Source organism: Simochromis diagramma, unplaced genomic scaffold (genome assembly GCF_900408965.1).
Source record: "Simochromis diagramma unplaced genomic scaffold, fSimDia1.1 OVJJ01000304.1, whole genome shotgun sequence".
NCBI lineage: Eukaryota > Metazoa > Chordata > Actinopteri > Cichliformes > Cichlidae > Simochromis > Simochromis diagramma.
In genome coordinates, this window is record NW_024387030.1 from 15,237,497 (window position 1) to 15,259,212 (window position 21,716).

The following is a 21,716-nucleotide window of genomic DNA, read 5'->3' on the forward strand; positions in this document are numbered from 1 at the left end:
ATTTTTCCTGGTTGGAATGCTGTATCTCTCACTCTGGTGCGTGACAGGAGTCTGATCCCATCGTGGTCCTCGCTTTTGTAGTCTAGGATGACTGAGTCTGAACCGAAGGGCTCTAGTGACAACCACTTAAAAGAGACTTCAGATAGAAGCTGTCATTATTTCCTTATAAGGACACAGAGGGCACGGCTAGGTGAGGCCACACACACTTTGGAACATTTAGGAGATATTCGCTTTTGCCAAGTCTTGAGTATTAAAGTGCAGTCATATCACTAATTTCCAAAAAATCTGTGTAAATGCAATGCACAATATTAGCTGAATAGGCATGTCTGTTTGGCTTATTGACAAGGGAAGAGGCATTTATTCAGCTTTAGCGAGCACCCCCTCCTACCCCGGCTTAAACTAAGATTACATCCCACCATAAATGTGTCATAACAGATTTAGTAGCTCAGTGTTTAAGTTCATAATTTCTTCTGGACCTCCCTGTCTTCACCAACCTACTATTTCGGTGTATGCGAGTCCCTATTGAGATGTCAACAATTTTATGAAATGTCCATCAATTTCAACGTTATTAGATCATACACACGCCCGCCTGCCATCCGGACTAACCGAGAGATTTTAACCACACGGCGCTGGACGAACACTGCAAAACAGTCGTGCGGTTGGCAACGTCCACACAGACCCAACAATTTTTGTTTTAAACCTAGCTGCATGCTTTTATGGAGAAGCTGTTTATTTTTAGAGGTTAAAACGCGACTCTAGCGGAGGTCACGTACCGGACAGTGTCTACAGCATTTTTCATGTTTGCATTATTACTTATGAAGGCGTAAGAGGCGGGCAGGGTCTCTTTTCTTTTTTTAAGTGCCAACTGTTTTTCAAATACTGATGCTGATGTAGGATGACAGACTTATGATTTACAAAGAATCTGACATATATTCAGTGGCTTTAAAGACGCTCTCTTTCGGTCTCTGTGCACGATACAAAGAGAATGGCGCACACTTTGGTCGGGAAAGACAGACCTCCCACTTATCAGCTATCTGTTGATAATCCTCCAAGCGTGACTCCTATTTCCTCCTGACCCATTTTCAGGGTTTGTTTTGGATGAGAGTGGGGTTCATGTGTCAGTGCACGTGGATGCCACAAACGGGTGATTTATGTTTGACCCCCGTTTGGACTTTTTCAGGTCTTTGTAATGAGTTCCGGGTTTTACTCCTCGTCTGTAGGAGTATGGAAAGCTTTCACAGGAATTAATTGTGGTGAACTTCTATGTGCTTTTATCACCATTTAAATGCTTCCAAGTGACAGCCAGAAGCCGCGAGCACAACTCTAGGAGAGCACCCACGGGAGATGAGGTGTTTCTTCCCCCCGTGAGAACCTCTCGTGTCTGTTGTGTATCAGGGCCTTGGCTCGGAGGTTAGTTGGAAGTGCGATGGGGACCCGCAGCCAGGAGAGAAGGTCCTGCAGGATATAAAGGAGAGGAGAGGGCAGGAGAGGCGGCTCCAAGAGATCCAACGGCAGCTGGAGCTCCTGGGTCAAAGCCAAGAGATGACTGTGAGTTCAAAGCAGCTACACGCTCACGGGAAAACACATGCTCATGCGCACCCAAATACTTGCATACACACAATATGACTGTGTTGTGTGCATTATAATGCTCCACAGCGTTCATCTGTAGACACGTGTGTAACAAATTATTACAAGCATACAGCTCATTCTCTGTCATTCTTAGAGTGAGAAGATGAAATCACATGCAACATTCGTGTCTCTGCAGACCCATAATTTTTCCTCTTTTTCCCTCATTTCACTTCTCTCTCTTTTCAGTTTACAGTCTCATGTCTGGTTTATACCGATGATAAATCTTGATGCATGGTTTTGATCAGAAGGCCAGGATGGTCATTTTCTCCACTGATAGCCTTTTTGTCCTCCTCCACGTTTAATTGCTTTCTCGCGATCTTTGCCAAGATTCAGTGTCTTCGCTCCACAGTGTTCCCTAGAAACCATTGAGCACCGTCTGATCTTAGGAGTCTGCAGAGTTACAACCAGAGGACTGTCACTAAAGGCACAATGCAAGAATGTTCCAAGAACAAAGGTGGACGGGCCTGATTTCTGCTCTCTCTGGCTCTTATGACTTTAAATTTTCTGTTAGATAAAAGGAAAACATCAGGGTTAATACATTTATTTGTTAGACTTTGTTGGTGTTAAAAGGGAAGCTCCTGCTGCTGTTTATGGAATTCTTTTCATCAGTTCCCACACTGATGAATCACAGCGTGATGTACAGTGGGGCAAAAAAGTATTTAGTCAGCCACCGATTGTGCAAGTTCCCCCACTTAAAATGATGACAGAGGTCAGTAATTTGCACCAGAGGTACACTTCAACTGTGAGAGACAGAATGTGAAAAAAAAAATCCATGAATCCACATGGTAGGATTTGTAAAGAATTTATTCGTAAATCAGGGTGGAAAATAAGTATTTGGTCAATAACAAAAATACAACTCAGTACTTTGTAACATAACCTTTGTTGGCAATAACAGAGGTCAAACGTTTACTATAGGTCTTTACCAGGTTTGCACACACAGTAGCTGGTATTTTGGCCCATTCCTCCATGCAGATCTTCTCGAGAGCAGTGATGTTTTGGGGCTGTCGCCGAGCAACACGGACTTTCAACTCCCGCCACAGATTTTCTATGGGGTTGAGGTCTGGAGACTGGCTAGGCCACTCCAGGACTTTCAAATGCTTCTTACGGAGCCACTCCTTTGTTGCCCGGGCGGTGTGTTTTGGATCATTGTCATGTTGGAAGACCCAGCCTCGTTTCATCTTCAAAGTTCTCACTGATGGAAGGAGGTTTTGGCTCAAAATCTCACGATACATGGCCCCATTCATTCTGTCCTTAACACGGATCAGTCGTCCTGTCCCCTTGGCAGAAAAACAGCCCCATAGCATGATGTTTCCACCCCCATGCTTCACAGTAGGTATGGTGTTCTTGGGATGCAACTCAGTATTCTTCTTCCTCCAAACACGACGAGTTGAGTTTATACCAAAAAGTTCTACTTTGGTTTCATCTGACCACATGACATTCTCCCAATCCTCTGCTGTATCATCCATGTGCTCTCTGGCAAACTTCAGACGGGCCTGGACATGCACTGGCTTCAGCAGCGGAACACGTCTGGCACTGCGGGATTTGATTCCCTGCCGTTGTAGTGTGTTACTGATGGTGACCTTTGTTACTTTGGTCCCAGCTCTCTGCAGGTCATTCACCAGGTCCCCCCGTGTGGTTCTGGGATCTTTGCTCACCGTTCTCATGATCATTTTGACCCCACGGGATGAGATCTTGCGTGGAGCCCCAGATCGAGGGAGATTATCAGTGGTCTTGTATGTCTTCCATTTTCTGATGATTGCTCCCACAGTTGATTTTTTCACACCAAGCTGCTTGCCTATTGTAGATTCACTCTTCCCAGTCTGGTGCAGGTCTACAATACTTTTCCTGGTGTCCTTCGAAAGCTCTTTGGTCTTGGCCATGGCGGAGTTTGGAGTCTGACTGTTTGAGGCTGTGGACAGGTGTCTTTTATACAGATGATGAGTTCAAACAGGTGCCATTCATACAGGTAACGAGTGGGGGACAGAAAAGCTTCTTACAGAGGACGTTACAGGTCTGTGAGAGCCAGAGATTTTCCTTGTTTGAGGTGACCAAATACTTATTTTCCACCCTAATTTACGAATAAATTCTTTACAAATCCTACCATGTGGATTCATGGATTTTTTTTTCACATTCTGTCTCTCACAGTTGAAGTGTACCTCTGGTGCAAATTACTGACCTCTGTCATCATTTTAAGTGGGGGAACTTGCACAATCGGTGGCTGACTAAATACTTTTTTGCCCCACTGTATATTCAGTATGCCTAATTTAAACATAAAAGATGGGCATTTCTCTGACAAATAGTGAGGTAATAAAACCACCGAGCGGCAGCCACACCCTTACATCACACGGCATCACGCCATGCAACTGAGGCCTATTCCTGGCCTAATTAAGGAGAGACAAGTGGAATTTTGTTGCTAATTAAGCCGAGCTCCATTCGAGGAAAACCGTTCTTTCATCGTGATTCCAAAACATCAAACCCACCAGTCCCTTAACTACTGGTGCTGCAACACACTCTTTGCGTTTGACCATGTGTCACTGCATTTTTATATAGTGTGACTAAATGAGTGAACCCAGCGAGTGACTTCAATGTAAACAGCAGCCTCACAGTGTATATATTTTTAGTGCCACGGGCCTTGTTTTGTGGCTAGAAAAAGATTTATTTGTACAGATTTTGTCTGGGAGGGCATACTTAACCAGTCTCACACAGCTGCAGTATACTCATAAAGTTGATTTGTATAACATACATAACTCAGAGACTCTCACAAGACTTTTGGGCCTCCACGTTGGGTGACAGCCGTCCCCAGAGGGATAACGTTATGCATATATCCCAAGATCCCATTCTTGTGAAGACAGAATGCCGTGAATGCCTTCGGGACAAATATTCACTTGAGCACTGTAATGATTTCAATAGATCTGTGTGTAAACTGCAACTTATCCATAGAACCAAAGGCTGTATTCCCAGTTACACCGACTGTCTGCTAGCTATGCAGTGTTTCTGTGTAGTTTTCTATTGGATTAAAAATGTGATAAGGAGAAATCTATCCATCCATACATCCATCTGTTTTCTTCTGCTTATCCAATTCAGGGTTGTGGGTGAGACTGGAGTCTAAACCAGCAGCCATACATCCTGGACAGGTGGCCAATTTCTCACAGGGCCAGCACAGAAACAGACAACCATTTACATTTATAGCAAAGGAATCACCAGTTAACCCAACCCCTCTAACCTCAACTAACCTCTTCCTCTAACCTGGGGAGAGCCCACACAGACACGGGGAGAGCATGCAATCCAAACAGAAAGGCTTTGACCTTCTTGCTGTGAGGCAACCACTACGCTTCTTACCTTGTTGGTGCAAAAATATTATTTTATGCCTGTCGAACTGTGTTATCTTTGGCATTTTTCATAGACTCGACTAAGGAAAGGAGAACAAATGATATGCTTTTGCAACAGGTTGCTAGTAACAAAGTGCCTAAAGATACAAATGGGTTTCTCTGTTATGTGTAAACACAACAGTGGTTCATCCCTTGGGTCGAGTGCCTTTTTTATGCTTGAGTGATTCATATGTCAGTGTTGAGTGGCTTAAAAAACATGTATGTAAAAAAAGTAAAATGGTACAAGGACTGGACTGAAAATGAGAGAAGAAAAGAAAAACTTCAGAGAGTCTGGTGAACCACTGCTTAAGAGCACTTTTAAAAAGAAATCCTGTTATTGAGTTTGACCAAATTCAAGTGTGTGATTAAAGGAGAAGTTAGGAAGGTGAAGTATTAGGTTTTTCGTAGCTATTTATTTAAACATGCTTGAAATACGGTAAAACAAAGATATCTTAAAATAGCAGATTTGACGAGGTTAACAAGCCTATTTTTCTGAAGAAACTGTGTGATGCTCGACAGTTGATCTGGTGCTCGTTTTCCTGCAGCCTGTTTTGGCTGCCTTCCTAAATCTACAGCAAAAGGAAGGACAATCTCAGCATTTACTGTAAAACAGGATAGTTCCAGCCCAGCGGTCTTGTTTTAATCAGGCCAACACTATCAGTCATACTTCCTCACTTACAGCAGTTTGTTATTACCTCATTATTTCTAGCATTTATCGGAACAGCAGTCTAGGTTAAAAAAAATAATAATAAATTGACTTATCTGGATCTGAATCTTAAAATCAATTATCTGTCTCTATGCATGCTTCACCACTTTCCTCACTTCACTGCATCCACAGCTGATGGCTGTTAGCTGCTAGCTTATCTCCCTCATCGGCTCTGCTTTGTCACCGTATGATCTTTGGAAAGGGCTCAATTTGAGAAAAGTCTCTTCTCCACTGGTCTCAGGTTTTTCAGTGTCACTATGATCTCTCCTATCTCCTGTACGTGCTCTATAACTCAACTTCAAATATATAAATTCAAATTTAGGAGGTGACACCGCTTTTGGATATATTTGCGGAAACAGCTCCTAAGCTTCAAGCCTCGGGACAGACCATGGCAGACGCTGTTTGAAATATGGATGCAATATAGGTTTAATGACACGGGGCACGCCTGAGCCTGCCTAGCCTCCTAAATATTAAATATTGAAGTTATGATTGGTGATTTAGTAATTTTGAACTTTTACAACATGTGTCATTTGGGAGGATATGTAATATGTTAGCAAGCTCAGAAACTGAAAGATACTTTTAGCAGCAGCTCTCATGTGCACAGAGATGTTTGTCCCACATTAAACATAGGAACATTGTCTAGCTAGCGTTAGCCGTCTCAGGCAGTCAACACTCCTGACTGCTGCACTTTAACCTGTGATTCAAACTATGGAAGTATACAGTAAAGAAAAGCCAGAGTCTTTTTTTCCCAATTACAAAGTGTCATTGTTAAGTATGCAATCCAAAGCTCTCAACTTTAAATCTGTCAGATTTGAACCTTTTGCTGCTGCAACCTCTTCTGCTTCTGTTCAGGCTCTGCAGAGGAGACTAGGATGAACAAAACAATTGACACACATGGCTCTTAGAGTTAAAACCAAAGACTATTTTATGTTGATATAGCTGTTAGAGTTGAAGCAGAGGCTCTTTGGGTATTTAGGAGAGTTACTATGCATTTAAAAAAATGTTAAAATATATATTATCTGCTATTTGACATGACATATATACAATGTTGGTGCTATGCTACTCTATAGCAGAATGGGAGTGCAATAATTAAGTTATTGCACTCCCATTCATTCTAAGTTCGTCTTTCTCCCGGAGGAGTAACTTCTGGGTCTGTGGACTATAGAGCTCAGGTATGCAACTGAAGTCGGTGACCCTGAAAGCTGAGCGGCCCACACTTGTGCTCAAACCTGGTCTTGCATCCTGTGTGTGCAGAAGCGCAGGATGAGCTGTGGTAGAGGTGGTAGTCCTCTGCAGAATGTAGCTGGAGGGCTCCACATCTCTGTCTTTGCCAGATTTATCTGCCTGTGGAAAGCTGATCATGCTCTGAGAGTGGCGGAGAGTTCTGATCTTTCAGGTCAAGAAGTTCACTCGCCTTGCCATTGTTTGCTGGTGGAAGAACTGGATTCACTTTAAAATAAAAACTATTTAATGACCCCGGTGACAATAAAACAGAAACTGTCAAAGGCCTGTAACTTGACAAACTCAAGATTTTCCACTTCCACCTTGGATTCCACATGTTTATTACAGAGAATCATGGTTGGGATTGCCAGCTTAAGGCTTTGCAGCATACACAGCTCTTCTCTTCACTGTAGATTGCGTATGTGAGATGCTTGTTTGTACACGACCCAAAGCCACCCAGAAACAAAGTTTTTATCTATTCCTGCTTACTCATTCACTTCCCTTCAGAATCGCTCGGATTGTGAATTCTGCGTTTATGAGCTGTCATGTAAGCCCAGCATTGTTGTTCCTGTCTCACTGATAACACAGTGGAACAAAGAGATGCTCCCTGGAAGCACCTTAATCAATTTTATCAAACATTTTCTTTGGAAAGCTTTCCTGTAATCCCAGCAGTTTTCTGTGCTGTTTACCAAAATTCATGTGTTCCCTGCTGCTAGGAAACCGAAACCTTCCACCAAGAAGAAATGAAGGACCTTTTTTTTTTTGCCTGTCCCATTTGGTTCTTTAGCCGTCAGAATTGTTGTCTGAAGACCAACAAGGAGACCCGATGGATTTATTTTGCCAAATGGATCATCGTGGCATTGCCGTATTGGTCCATTTGATCGACCTTTGTTTTTATTATTTATTATATTTTATTTTCAGATGTTACAGACGGGACAGACATGAGTGAGGGATAGGAAAGGGAGAGAGAAAGAGGAAGGAAAAGAAAAACAGAAGGGGAGAGGGACAGTGAGAAGGGGGGGGGGAATCTCCTGGATCACCTGTTGAGAGAAAAAGAAGAGACAACAAGCAAAAAAACCCAAACAAACATACTAAACACAACACCATCGCATTAATCTAGCTAAGTGTAAACAGCAGTAAATACTAAATATTCAATGTTGTTGTGCAGCACGCAGGACAGACAGCGCACAATGTGCCTTGAAGTAGCAGCCAAGAAAGGTGTAATTTAAGTCTACGAACAGTGAACACCCGTGTGAAGGACCTTAAATGGTTGTGTAGCAGCACGAAAGCACATATCAGTCACCCACAGACACCCCTGGCCTCCTCAAGTACCAAGGTCATCGGAGGTCAACCACTTTTAAAGAGTTGTAGCATTTTGTCAAAGCAGTAAAAAGAACATTCTTTCTTCCTTCTTTCCTTTCCTCTCCTCTCTGTTGGAAAGTCTAACCTGTTCCCATCTCCAAGACGGCTGGTATCAGTTAGAGGCATTTCAGACCATTAAGACTCCAGCCAGTGGGGCACTTTTTATTGCCCCATTCATGTACACAGAAAATAATGACAAGCCTCTAATTGACTTGTAATTTTTTTTCTTCTGCCATTTGTCTCAAGTTGCAGGAATTACTCACTTACGTTCAGAAAAATGTACGTCTCCTTTCCTTAACAAACTTTTTCTGTGACCGAGGTGTCAGTTGTTACATAAGAATATATATAAAGAATAGCTAAGCGGCTCTAGAATGGATAGACATTTATTTAAACTCTATATTTTTTTTGCATACTCTATATTTATTTACCTTTTTGGTTTGTTTGTTTTTTTCGAACTTGCTCTTTTATTGTCCAAAGCATTGGGGGTTTTGGCAGTCGTAATGTGTCTGGGACTCTTTCTATCAGAGCCTGTATTACATTTTTGGCAATGTGAGCACCTTATGCCTTCATCAGTGAGCCTTGGCCACCCATGACACTACGGTTCCTTCCTCGGACCACCCTACAAAGAGCTGCAGTTTTGGAGATGCCGTCTAACCATCACAATTTAGTCCATGTTAAAGTCATTCAAATCCTCACACTTGCCCATTTTTCTGCTTCTAGCACACTAACTTTGAGGACATGTCCACTTACTCCCTAAAATGTCAGTGTTGTATTGTTTTGCTGATCAAAAGTAGCAGGGGGAAAGATCAGTTAATACTAACTAAAGACTGTGATTGAGATTAGGGACAGAATATCTGGATCGCATCCTTACTTCAAGGCCAGGGACGTTCATTTCACTTAGGGCTGACAGCTAAAAACACGAGCGCAGAGAGAATGATGACAGCGATTTCTGTTCAACTCAGAGATTTAACGTTTGTCTCTTCTTGACACTTTCTTGGCACGGTGCTCGTGTCACGGAAGGTAATGAGTCGATAATATTGGAACAAATTGAGTGTTGAGTTGCAGCTGTTTAAACAAAGTGCAGAGTCCTTACACCGTGAACTTGCGCTTGTCTATGAGCACACGTGCGTAGGTAAATTAGTTACGGTCGCCAGGAATTCAGACTTTGCATATAGCGCCAAATGACGCGTCATTCCCAGGAATAGATTTTGACGTTTATTTAACTTTCAAGACCTTTTCCTCATAACCTAGTTTTCTTTCATCCTTGAACTCACTCGCTGTCCCAGGCTGCCTGTGAGGAGTCTGGCTTATGCGTAGAAAAACAAAACTAGCATCCAAGTGGAAGTGTTTTTCCCACACACCTTCCAACAAAGCAGAGCGGTGCAGTACATTATTATGAAGTGCCACTGTTATGTGAGGTCATGTATTAATACAGCACTTTGTCTGGACTTGTCAGAAACTAAGCTTTAGACCCAGTAAAATTTGTTTGGAAGAAATGCAGGAATGATGTCAGCAGTTGGTCACTTTTTATAATATTCGGCAGACGTGACCTGGAAACAGTTACACATCTACACATCCGCACCGTAGGCCTGCATGTGGAACGAATCTGCAAATACACACATATTGTTGTGTCTGTTTAATTGATTTTGAAACTCTAAATTCACACAAGCATCACTGAAATCTTACATCTGTTGGTGGGTTGTTTTTTTTTTTTTGCAGAATGAGTCTCCGGACCTGACGGACGAACAGTTACTTTGCCTGATGGATGGATGTGAGCTGGCAAAAAGTTGGAGCCAGGACCTTGAAATGAATGACTCAACATAAAGACCTGAAGAAATGATTTGACTGCTACCAGACGGGATCATTTCTGGGACTTATTAATGATTCTATGTGGTTAGACTTTGGCATTAGATCTCTGATGATAGAACAGTCTCTTCATTTATATACTTACAAAATTAAAGCTACCTAGGGGAAGTCGTGTGCGCCTGTTTGTGATATTAAGACATCCCTGGCCTGTGAGGATGAGGACGCTGGGCTTCTGGGGTGTCTTGAAATGACACTTCTAAGGTTTGGGCTTGTTGCAGCAGAACACATGGATGCTTGATGGGATTAAGTGCAGGGAGTTTGAAGATCGGGTCAATGCCTTGGGCTCTTGGTCATATTCCTTGATGTGTTCTCGAGCATTGTTTTGCATTGTGGCAGGGTGCACTGTCCTGCTGGCGCAAGGTGGTGCCGACCATCAGTGCAAGTTTCCACAAAAAGTGGGATACCTTTCATGGAAAATCCAGAGATTTTAAATGTTGTCTTGTAATGAAGTCTTCAATGATATCCACATCTCCTGTCCATTGTTTTAATATTGCAGCTGATCAGTGTATAGCAGCATAAACTGATGGATATTTTATTTACAATGTGTTAAAAGTGGAAAAATTATAGTCATCAAATTTGGTTACTTTAGGATGGGAACTGTTTTGTTCTTTTTTGTTTGGGTTTTTTTAATCCTAATTGGTCTGCATGTTTTGAACATGTAGCTCGATTATAACACTGCTTCTATTTGTGTTTATATGTCTGCATGAGGAAACAGAGCAGCAGGGCCATGCTTTCTATTAACCAAAGTATCATAGATCAGAACAGAAAATTGCTGTCATTAAATCTAATAACCGGGTGCTGTAGCCGCAGAATGTTCTAATGCACACATAAACATCAGCTTATAGCAGCGTGTCTGTGGGGGTGAACTCTGAGCGCTGCCGTGCATTAAAGCTTTTTCCGACAAAATATAGAACGTCTGTGTTAGTAATGCGTGGTCAGACATCCAGCGTTGCTGCTAATGAGAAGGGAGGATGTGTGCTCTACGGCGGTGATAGTCGGCTGTAGCTCAGCTCCAAGCATTCCGCTCATTCCTGGCTCTGTAGGTGATCTCCTCCAGAGCGGATGGGTTAGCGAGATCCTCTGAAATGGGACCCTGTGTGACCTCTTTCGAGCTCAGTTGTCATTTACATAAGTGGTTCACCCTGACAAAAGATTGGCAGCTTTAAGAATGACGAGTTTTAGTTTGTTTGAGAGACCTCTGGAAGCCCTTGACGTTGCTCCTTTTTTGCTCCGTGCATGCAAAATCTTAGGAGCTAATCCACACCCGGTTCAACCTCAGCCCAGAGGCCCTGCCTTTTTACTCCCCTTGCACTGGACACCTATAGGCCTGTTCATCTCACTCTTCACCTTACCCCCGCATTCTGACCTCGTCTAAACGGCAGGAATTATCTCACATTCCTCTACACTGGAATCAGCCAGGTGAACCTCCAAGGACACTTTCCAAACACGGTGAACTCTGCGTCACTGTTTTCCCAAACCTAAAGGCTTTTCTAACTGATGGGACTAGATTAAAACTGTCTATTTTAAACTTTTATTTGTCATACATGTGCAACTCATGTCATTAATCACAGCATATGTAGCGTATTTGTCTCCTGTACACAAATAATGTGTGCGTAACTGAAACAGTATATTTTCAGAAGAGTAAGATAAACTGCTCATTTAGGGTAATGGAAAAACACTGAGCTCATTATGGCAAGAATGAGGTCAGTGCTAATGTAAAGAGACCTGCGGCACACTGAGAAAATCTGGGTTTTCTGGCGGGACCCTCACTGACGCACATTCCAGCTCTTTCTGACCCCAAGAAAGATTTAAATTAGCAGTCATATTTCAGTTTGCAGTTATATACTGCCGCGGTGTCTTACAGCACAGCAGCTAGCAAGCTATAGAGCTGGTCTGTGGATAGGAAGTCATCTTGACTTTTGACAGGTTATATTTAGATGTTTTTTATGAAAAGTATGGAATTTCATTGCAAGTTCTTACTGGCAAAAGTGGCACACAGCCATAACTTAGCTCCATATTCCTTAAAGTTAGCACCTTTATTACTCTGGAGGGCTAAATTCCTTATGTCTACCTGTCCAGTGGTAGTGAAGCAATGCGATGTGTGGCCATATCTGTGTCGATGTGCTGCTTAAGTAGGTTATATTTCATGTTGAGTTTTGCTGCTGTTGACTCCCAAGGATACTCCCTTTCTCAGAGGATTCACAAGACCCAACTAATGGATTCCAGTTGTTTGACACAGCATGACTTGGCTCTCTTTGCTTTTCTAAGAAGACCTTAGTTGAATTAGATATGAATTTCAAAAATCACAGCGACAGATGCTTGGGTTAGTATTTAACTGTTTGTTTTCCCAAAAAGACACCAAGAACCTTTGGAACTTTTTTCTAGAGAGTTTAATGTTCACTTTACATAGTAAAATAACAAGTAGGAGTAAAAAACAGCACTTTGGGTAAAAACTATGGGACAAATGTTTATAGAAAAGCTTCACTAATATTAAAAAAAAGACATACAAAAACCAAAATGACAAAGACATCCTCGTGTCAGTGTGCAAATAAGTTTATACAGACAGAAACGCTTCCATATGAGGCTACGCTTCTAGATAAATTATTTAAATAGCATACATCTACACAAAATGAAATACCCTCAACATAAAACAAACAGAATAATTTATCAAGACGCCACAATACATATCGCAAAACACAGTCAAGGCAACATTTCTTTAATCCTTTACGTTCCCGTTTGGGCTTCTTTTGCTACAAAAATATCTTATATACAGCATATAAATGATAGTAAAAGTCTTGCTTTAAAGAAAAAAAGAGAGAAAAAATAGAAGCCAACCAATTTCTACTCTGTTGATAAGACAAGGGATTCTCGTGTATTGCTGGTCTCAGCACAAAAAGAACTAATGAGGTAATATTTGTACATAAAGGGTTTCCTTTTTGTTTTCCATTGTCAGAAATTGTACACACAAGCTCAGGCACACCAGCCACGCACACTGCAGAAGTGGAATATTTAGAGATGGTGTTGTTGATGTTTTTTGTTTTGTTTTGGTCCGAGGTTAATAACTCTTAATCTTTAGAGGATCCCGATTTCACGGGTTGCTGCTGACATTTAAAGGTGGAAAAATGAGCAACAATTAAAGCTATAAACAGTTACACTTACAATAATCTTAGGAAACAGACTGGCCCCTCACATATTAGTTATCCACGTTATATTTGCTCATAATTACTGTTCCAAAGCAGCGTGCCTGCCTTGGGGCCCTGTGCTATCCTTAATATTGTGCTCTCCTTGTTTCTTCTAGTGCTCTTTTCCTGAGAAAACGAATATTTCGGGCCAGCCCTGCGCCTGGGATACACGCACGTGCCTTTAAAAAGGGGGCTGTCACAGGGAATTAAAATCAAATTTCGACTCGGTTATCTCAATAATTGCGCTCATCAGGTGGAACAAATGCACAAACACACATAGCATTCACTCTCTTTGATAGTAACAGTCAGTCCATACTGTCCATTGTCCCTCAAGAGTTCCTTCAAAGGGTAATCTCACCCTCCAAACTTAACAAAGTTCTCCTACTGTTTTCTTCATACTGAAACAAGTATATCTGAGTCCACAGCAGATGCATATTAATACACAAAAATATCTTTTCTTAAAAAAACAAAAACAAACAGAAACACTCTTCCCTTTGGTCCCTCATCCACAGAGGAATACCGACAACAGTTCAGGTGTGCAAAGCAATAAAATGTGGCCCTCTTTCAACGCAGATCAGAGCAAACAGAGTGAGAGAGCCAATCGTCTTCTGAGCAGAGCCGTGCTCAAAATTTGAGTTTGGTGCTGTGGTGCAGAATTTACTTTCATTTGGCTTAGACTCCTGAGGTCACCTCACCTCACGTTAGCTCGCTTGCTCTTCATACCTCCAACGCGTATTTCTCAAAGGAAAGGAGTTAAATAAGTCGATCCAGGTCTCGTTTCACACTGATACATTCTTCTAAAAGCCTCTGTGCTCCGATTATGTATCTGAAAGGAGTTGCAGATAGAAAGGATGTTAGGAATAAAGTTTCAGGTAAGTGGTTTCAAATGCATCTAACCTTCAAATGTGTGCTTACCTCTGCATTCGTATTTGAGGTCTGAGAAGTAAACCATCTCCTGAGAGAAGACATACAAGCCTAGCCGCCCACCGGCGTAGGTTTTGTCGTAGATGTTTCCGGAGTCAGCCATGATTCTCTTGCCTTCATACATGACCACTCTACAAAATAAAATACAGTCAGTGGAGCAGTGGAGAAGTTTTAAACTATGCAACTGAATGAAAGAGCTTTTTTCCTTCTTCTTCTGGGGTTTTGGTCTCACCTGATAAGTCCAGTCTTGGGTCTGTGGGTCAGATGCCATCTGTAGGCAGTGAAGTCTTTCCAGCCAATATTCTTGCGGTCGTGCCACAAAGTGCGCACCTAAAAGTTACAATTAGCAAAAGTTACAATGAGAAAAGTCTCAAACGTTTTCCTCAATTACGCCTCAAACTCTGAGTCAGTTCAGCTGTGCTCACCTGTCCTGGGGTGTCTCCGGTGTGCCACAGGGCGTTCCTCAGGTGCTCACCGGGCCCTGTGGTGGAGTTGACCACTTTGATTGACAAGCCGGAGTAGCCCTGAGCTCTTGTGGGTGTGTTGGACCAGTACGTCTGGGTGATCTGTTTCCACATCACTGTGTAGAAGCGCGAGCTGGATTGGTAGCCAAACACGAAACCAGCGTAGTCATCGTCTCTGTCCGTGTTGATGAAGAATGTTCCACTGAAGTCCACCGCGCTGAACTCATCATAACCTGAATTTTAAAGAAAGATGGGTTAGTATCAATTTGCTACCAGTTTGTGTTCATTGCAGAAAAAACGTCTGTCCGTATATTACATACCGACAGCAATGCCAGGGTCGCAGTTGACAGTCTGGACCAGCTCCTTGCCCTGATGCCGGACAACCCAGTTGGGGTCGATCTGGGAGGTACCCTTGGGGTCCAGAGGAACCATCTGGAATCTGCGGAAGTCGGTTTCACTGATGGCAAAGTTTTCCGGGCATACATCATAGATGTCCAAAACATTATCTTGATCAAAATCATCTTTGCACACATCACCACGTCCATCACCTGAGAGGAAAGTAAATACATTGGAAATCAAAAAAAATGCTCTACAACAAAGATTTAGAAAATCAAGGCACCAGCGTTTTACAGGACTGTTAACCGAGAGATGGACTTACCATCAGAGTCCAGCTGATCAGGGTTAAAGGCCAGTCTGCAGTTGTCTTTGTCATCTGGAATGCCATCATTGTCATCATCGTGGTCGCAGGCGTCACCCTTGCCATCCTTGTCGTGGTCTGCCTGGTTCGCATTCGGAATGTAGGGGCAGTTATCCAAGTTGTTCTGGTGACCGTCCTCGTCAATGTCCTGGTTGCTGTCGCACTTGTCTCCCACGCGATCCGAGTCAGAGTCGATCTGCAAAAGAGCAAAATTCCTTTTTGATGAGACCCTCGCACTCGCTTCACATAATTCCCTCCTCTGTTTTTCATCGGCCTCAGTATGAGAGGTGCTGCCCTGGTTGCAATTTTAAAAAGCAGACCCTTGTTTTCAGGTATGCAAGCAATGTCCCTCCAGACAAAGGAAGAGAAAAGAGAAGAGGGAGCACTGTGCTCGTTTTCTTTAGAGCTGTCACATTCCTCTCTTGATTAAAGCAGATGTGATTTAACCTTGTAAGTCCCCACAGCAGTGAAGTAGAAGTGAAAGATGATGTTACCTGATCGGGATTGTGCTCCAGAGGGCAGTTATCGCAGTGATCTCCAACGCCGTCCCTGTCGGTATCTCTCTGGTCCACGTTGTAGACATACGGGCAGTTGTCATTCTCATTCAGGATGCCTGTTGAGCAATTTTGATTTAATTTTTAGCCTTCACAAACTGAATGCTTTTTTTGTTTCAAGATTAAAGCAAGAATATGGAGAAATAACTTACCATCACCATCAATGTCAACAGCGCAGGCATCACCCTCTCCGTTGTTGTCAGTGTCTGTTTGGTCAGTGTTGGCTACATATACACAGTTGTCACAGTTATCACCAACTTCATCCCTGTCTGCATCATCCTGGGAGGGGTTGTACACTCTCGGGCAGTTGTCCTAAATAATGGAGCGATCACAGTTTAATTACTAAAATGGGTCACGACTCAGAGAAGTCATATTTATAGGAATAAAACTTTGCTCTTCCAGACTTTTTTTCATTGCTTAAGCTGGAATGTGATATTCCACTGGTGATTTTTTTTTACCACTGCATATTTCTTGCCCAACTTTCCGAATCCACACTAAGAATTACGGGCAACAAGCCACGTTGTCCTCAATTCTGTTTTTTTTTTTTTTTGCAGAAATTATATTACGCTACTCCTCTGCTTACTTACTTTCCACTTTGATTCTATGGTGAAAGCACATAAACACGAAGACTTTGCATTTCTACCGCCCAGAGGAAGGATGGCTACAGCTGATTACTATGTCTGGTCTCCGAGGAAAGCGTGGCTAAAAAAGAAACTGCCGTGATTACTCACCCTATCATCGGGGATCCCATCATTGTCATCATCGTGGTCACATTCATCACCCAGGCCGTCTTTGTCATGATCTTCTTGGCCGGAGTTGGGAAGGTTGGGGCAGTTATCCTGTAAAGAGACAAAAGGAGAGGTTCAGGAGGCAATCATCACAATAATAGAGCGCACATGGATAATAACGGCCTTTGTGTATTTTTGTCCATGTGGGGTCTGGCGTACCTTCTTGCAGTGATAAGTGGCATTTTCCACACACGGCAGGTCAGTGTTGGGCCATCCATCCAGGTCGCTGTCCTCTCCGCAAATGCGTCCATTCCCGGCATATCCTGGCTTGCACTCACAGCGGAACATAGACTCGGAGAAGACACCCAAGTAGATGCAGTTTGCATTTTTATGGCAGTTGTGGCTTCCGTCCTTGCAAGGGTTGCGAGGAACGCAAACCTAAGGAAAATTACAGATGATTAAAAAACATGCAAGCTGCTAGTGAACCAGGCAACAACAACAACAGAAACAAAACAGATTTAAGTAATAATCCAAACCTGTTTTTTAGCAGTTGCCTCTGCCACACCTCTTCCAAACGGCTGAGGACCAGAGAAACGCGGGGGACAGGGAAGACAGTTGTAACCCGGCTCCGTGTTTTCGCAACGGTGGACTCCGTTATGAATATGGCAAGCATCGGGGACCTCTTTGCATTCGTCGATGTCTTTGCAGGTGATGCCGTTCCCTGTGTAGCCGGATGGACACCTGCCACACTTGAATGAGCCGTCTCGGAAGCTGGTGCACTTTGCGCCTGGGAAGCAGGGGCTGGAGAGACAGCCATCTGCAAAGACAAAGATTTCCTAACTTAAGAATGAGGCTATAAATTGTGCTGCAAGTTTACGTTAGGCTAATAGGCTCAGATGCTCACCAATAGGACACTCCTGTTTGTTGCAAATTTGAGATTCAGAAGCATCGCCGATACAGTCCTTGCCGCCATATTTGGGGGCAGGGTCGGAACAGAGACGTTTACGGGTCTGAACCCCTCCTCCGCAGGTAACAGAGCAGATGTCCCAAGGTGACCAAGGTCCCCAGCCTCCATTGACTAAGGCGTACAAAAGAAATTAGTTTTTTTGTGCCCTGTATAATTATGCACTTTAGAATTCAATGGTGGCATTTGACTTACTAGGACAGGGCGACTTCCTGCAGACGTTGGTGTGACGTCCCTCTCCCTCGCAGTCCTTGCCGCCCATCTGGGGCGTGGGGGAGTTACAGAGGCGAATTTGAGTCATGACCCCCTCACCGCAGGTCACAGAGCAGGAAGACCAGGGTGACCAGTGGCTCCAGGCTCCATCCTGCTTGACTGTGAATGGACGCGTACGCCATTAATTCATCATGTTCTGGGAAAACGTACTGTAACAACGTCAGCGTTAAGAATGTTTGGCGACTTACAGCGTTTGTCACATTCTTGTGGGTAGCAGTCACGGGTCTGCACAGAGGTGCCCTCACACTTGCTGTTGATGCGGTCGCAGGAGCGGCCGCGCTGCTGGATGCCACGGCCGCAAGTCACAGAACACTGGGTCCACTCAGACCAGGCGGACCAGCCGTCTTCTGCGTAGTCGCTTGCTGTAAAGGGAGAGGAGGCATAAATGATTGGCCATAGGGGCTTGTTTCTTTGCTGGAAAGTCATCGAGGAAGAAAATCTGATTAAAGTCAGAAAAAATTAAAAACCTACGTGTTCCACAGCGAGGGCAGCACTCTCCGTCGGGCACGGTGGCATTAGCGCATGGGATCAGAGGGCAGGTGATTTTGCGACACACGGTCGCAGATTTCTGGACAAAGGAAAACATTAATTAGTACAAGTATAATGAGTTAGCAGGAAGGGGAAGAAAAAAAACGAGGCTTTGCTGGTGCTATTCCAAGCCTAATTGATATATTTCACGACGGAGTGAACTTATCAGCGACATGACACTACTACTGTGTTACTACAAGACATAATCCTCACTGAACACCCAACTCATTACACAACACCAGCAGAAAAAGCCCCATGCTGCTCTCTTGATGCTTTCAGACAAAGTGTTGATAGCCTTCAGGCAGGAGCACGGTGATTATAAAGGCAGGTGATAATGTAAACCGGATTATGACTTTACTGCAGCGGGGACAGAGGAAGCTCGGCTATGGCTTTCCCCCGACCAATCCTGCATTCCAGCAGGTGTGATGACGCCTACCTGGCATGTGCACTCGGTGCAGCTATCGACGGTCCATTCATCTCTGTCCTGGTACCTGATGCCGTTGTGGATGCAAACTCCTTTGTGCAAATCCATATAAATTCTTGTGGATTTGCTTTCCTCAGTCTGGAGGGAAGGAGGTACAGAAAGGGGGTTAATTACTAAGGATGGAAAACTTTCACTTTGCCAAGGTTTCAGTACAAATGAATCACTGACCGATGCCGTGATTAAGACATCGCTTGAATTTAGCGAAGCAGTGCAAATGCCGCTGACAGCCAAACATATTTGTGTATTCACATGGGTCTCATTAAGGACTTGGCTGGGGACAAGCCATTACAGCGACAAGTGGTTACGCACTGGGAATGCATTAAGTGGAAGCAGAGGAGGAGAGGGAGCGGAGAGGGAAACGAGGGAGTGAATTATGACAAAGAGAAGATCCTAATCGCCTTTTGCACTTACCAGTCTTTGGAGGTTATTTGACAGCTGTCTAACAACCTTATTGAGTCCATTGAGCTCGTTAAACATGTTGGCAATGTCTTCACAGGAGAAGCCGCAGACGGACTGCAGATCTGGATGTGGGAAGGAGGAGTTCATTGAATTATCTCCACTTTTAAATGTACAAAGATTTGATTTATTACAGAAGACAGGTGTTACCTTTGGCTTTGTGACCAGTGTAATCGGTCCTAATGGCAGGGCTTGAGCCATTGACTGGGATATCCAAGGTCATGACATCAGTTATAGCAGCTTCAGGAGAGAAGAGGGGAGAAGTCTAAGTCTAATCATATGCACACTATACTGATGTTTTATTTATGCAGTTTTAAGACTTACCTCCAGTTTGGCATCCTTTATTTCTCAGTATAGCATCCAGAGTTGTACCAAAGACAAAGCGCACATTCTGGAGTACTCCCTGAAATAAGAAATCATAAATATTTAAAGACACAATATAGTGCATTAAATGGTATTTTGGTTTATCATTACTGTTACTGGGTTCTTCCAAAATAAAGCACATCTTACGTAAAATTTGTCCTTTAGAGCTCCCTTTCCAATCCTGAGTCTGGCTGTGTCTGCCACCTCCTGGGAGAGCACTTTCTGGATTGGCACCTCCAACTCTGAGTGTTTGAACCCTTCACAGCCGACGAAAAGTTGCGCCTGGTCATCCTGAACGAACAGGGTGATGTTCTTCCATTGCCCGGTGGCCAAATCGACCTCATCGATAGATACGACCTGCTGCTGGTCAACGGTGGAGTACACCAAATCCAGCGTGTTCGCCTTCCCGTTGGAAATAATCTCGAAGATGGGCCCGGATCCGTCGGTTTTTTCAACAGTTAAAAGGCTGCCTCTGGTTTTTTTGAACTGCTTCAGGTTGACCAGGAGAAGGAAGCCTCGCTCTGTTTGGATGGAGTCGAGGAGGTCCCTGAAGGAGCTGTCGGGGACGGGGGGGATCAGGTTCGCGTTCAGGACCTTGTACGCTAGGCTGTATGGGTCTTGGCCTTTGACCGTGCTCACGCCATGGTGTCTCTTATTTACCCGGGCCAAATCAAATAAGTCATAGACACTGTTATCATCCCGACTCTCTGCGGTCAAAGAAAAGAAAAGCAGCATTTACTTTTTTTCCCTCCTCGTTGTGTCTCATAACAGCTCACAGAAAACAAAGAAAACCACAAAAGAAACAGGCTATAACACGATAACGTTACGTGTAAAAACAACAACCAAAAAACACGTAAATGCATCAATTTTATCTTTAATGAATTAGCTGAAAACCACCTTCAATTTCCCTGCAGTTTTAATATGAAACAAAAGGTTTAAAAACTCAACAACGGGCAGTTTTTCCATTCTCACCTGCCAGCCGTGCGCCCTCACAACTCCAAAGCATCAAGAGCAAAGAGATGCCACACAGCATCATCTCGAAACCTCAAGTGAACCCTATCGCAACCAAAGAATAACAAACAGTTACTGAACACATCCGGACAAGATCCTGTGCATTAATAAAATATCAAATAATCGTCTAAAAATGATTTACAAACCTTAAAAAAGAAAAAATACCACTGGAAGCTGGATAAAGAGGAAGAAAAAAAGTCCTTGCAATTCCTATTATTTATCCTGTCCTCCTCGTTCAGCTCTAACAGAAGCTCAGCAGATAGTAAAATCTCTTTGAGCTCCCGTTTATTTTGATGCTTCCACTTATTCTACTGACCTATCCAGTGGACATAAGCGCTATTTAACCAGTTTAAGCACATTCCTGAATGCACTCTGGACCAATCGGAAGAGAGGGGGACGGACTTATTTTGTTACCTCACAGCCAGTCAGAGGAATATCCGACACACACACACACACGGAGGAGGGAAAAATGCATTCCTGAGCAGAATTTCCATCATCGGACAAGTATTTCATCCACGCGCTCAAGCCAAGACTTGGCCGCTTCCGGTCAAATAAAAGTAATTATCAAATAGTCTTAATTTCATTTAAATACCATTTCGGGCGGGAAAAGTATATATTAATTTGACTGAATATGATTCAAAGGGCAATAATCTTTCTAGACTGGTAACACAAAACCAGCTATGAATGGATTTAAAAGCCATATAAAACATTAAATTATATTTCATACCCTGCACTCACCTATTAATGCGAGCCTATACTTATTCCTCACGCGCAGGGCATCATTACTGGTAAAAAAAAGAAAGAAAAAAGTCTCCCTGCTTATTCTTTTGTTATTACTCTGGTGGCCACCAGGGGACTCATTGAGTAACGAACACGGTGTACTGGTCTGGGGGAGTGAGAGATACGCTGGAAGAATCTTGTCTAAATTTCTTTGTA

The 21,716-nt window shown here is 43.3% G+C and overlaps 2 protein-coding genes across 5 annotated transcripts in view; one reads left to right on the plus strand and one right to left on the minus strand.

Moving 5' to 3' along the window:
• Nucleotides 1-11,060, plus strand: part of fsip1 (fibrous sheath interacting protein 1) — a 28,403-nt gene extending 17,343 nt beyond the window's left edge. For 2 of the 4 annotated variants that reach the window (XM_040041766.1, XM_040041767.1), the window contains exons 9-10: nucleotides 1,396-1,548; nucleotides 10,006-11,060. In XM_040041766.1, coding sequence (XP_039897700.1) covers nucleotides 1,396-1,548; nucleotides 10,006-10,110 — 258 coding nt within the window. In that variant the 3' untranslated portion in view covers nucleotides 10,111-11,060. Of the gene's footprint in view, nucleotides 1-1,395; nucleotides 1,549-4,713; nucleotides 7,707-10,005 lie in introns of those variants that run through there. The other 2 variants (XM_040041768.1, XM_040041769.1) reach the window with 2 other exon arrangements.
• A 1,467-nt stretch (nucleotides 11,061-12,527) lies between these two features.
• LOC120739845 (thrombospondin-1-like) lies at nucleotides 12,528-21,098 on the minus strand. The gene is made up of 22 exons (XM_040041762.1): nucleotides 20,927-21,098; nucleotides 20,742-20,825; nucleotides 19,917-20,476; nucleotides 19,731-19,809; nucleotides 19,557-19,646; nucleotides 19,362-19,471; nucleotides 18,903-19,028; nucleotides 18,410-18,506; nucleotides 18,127-18,300; nucleotides 17,861-18,037; nucleotides 17,606-17,779; nucleotides 17,238-17,518; nucleotides 16,921-17,139; nucleotides 16,705-16,812; nucleotides 16,126-16,285; nucleotides 15,914-16,032; nucleotides 15,381-15,615; nucleotides 15,043-15,270; nucleotides 14,684-14,955; nucleotides 14,491-14,588; nucleotides 14,250-14,389; nucleotides 12,528-14,160 (listed from the first exon to the last, which is right to left on the minus strand). Exons 2-22 carry the CDS (start codon nucleotides 20,803-20,805, stop codon nucleotides 14,153-14,155), a joined length of 3,519 nt encoding a protein of 1,172 aa, XP_039897696.1. The 5' UTR covers nucleotides 20,806-20,825; nucleotides 20,927-21,098; the 3' UTR covers nucleotides 12,528-14,152.
• Between the last annotated feature and the right edge of the window lie 618 nt (nucleotides 21,099-21,716).

Bases quoted from the DNA above. Each gene is read 5' to 3' on its own strand.
- LOC120739845 (XM_040041762.1), bottom strand. From the start codon at position 20,805: ATGATGCTGTGTGGCATCTCTTTGCTCTTGATGCTTTGGAGTTGTGAG. The intron at 19,029-19,361 runs GTAAGTGCAAAA...CCTTCCCTCCAG, and splicing joins CAAATAACCTCCAAAGACTG to ACTGAGGAAAGCAAATCCAC. The intron at 17,140-17,237 runs GTTTGGATTATT...AATTTTCCTTAG, and splicing joins AGGCAACTGCTAAAAAACAG to GTTTGCGTTCCTCGCAACCC.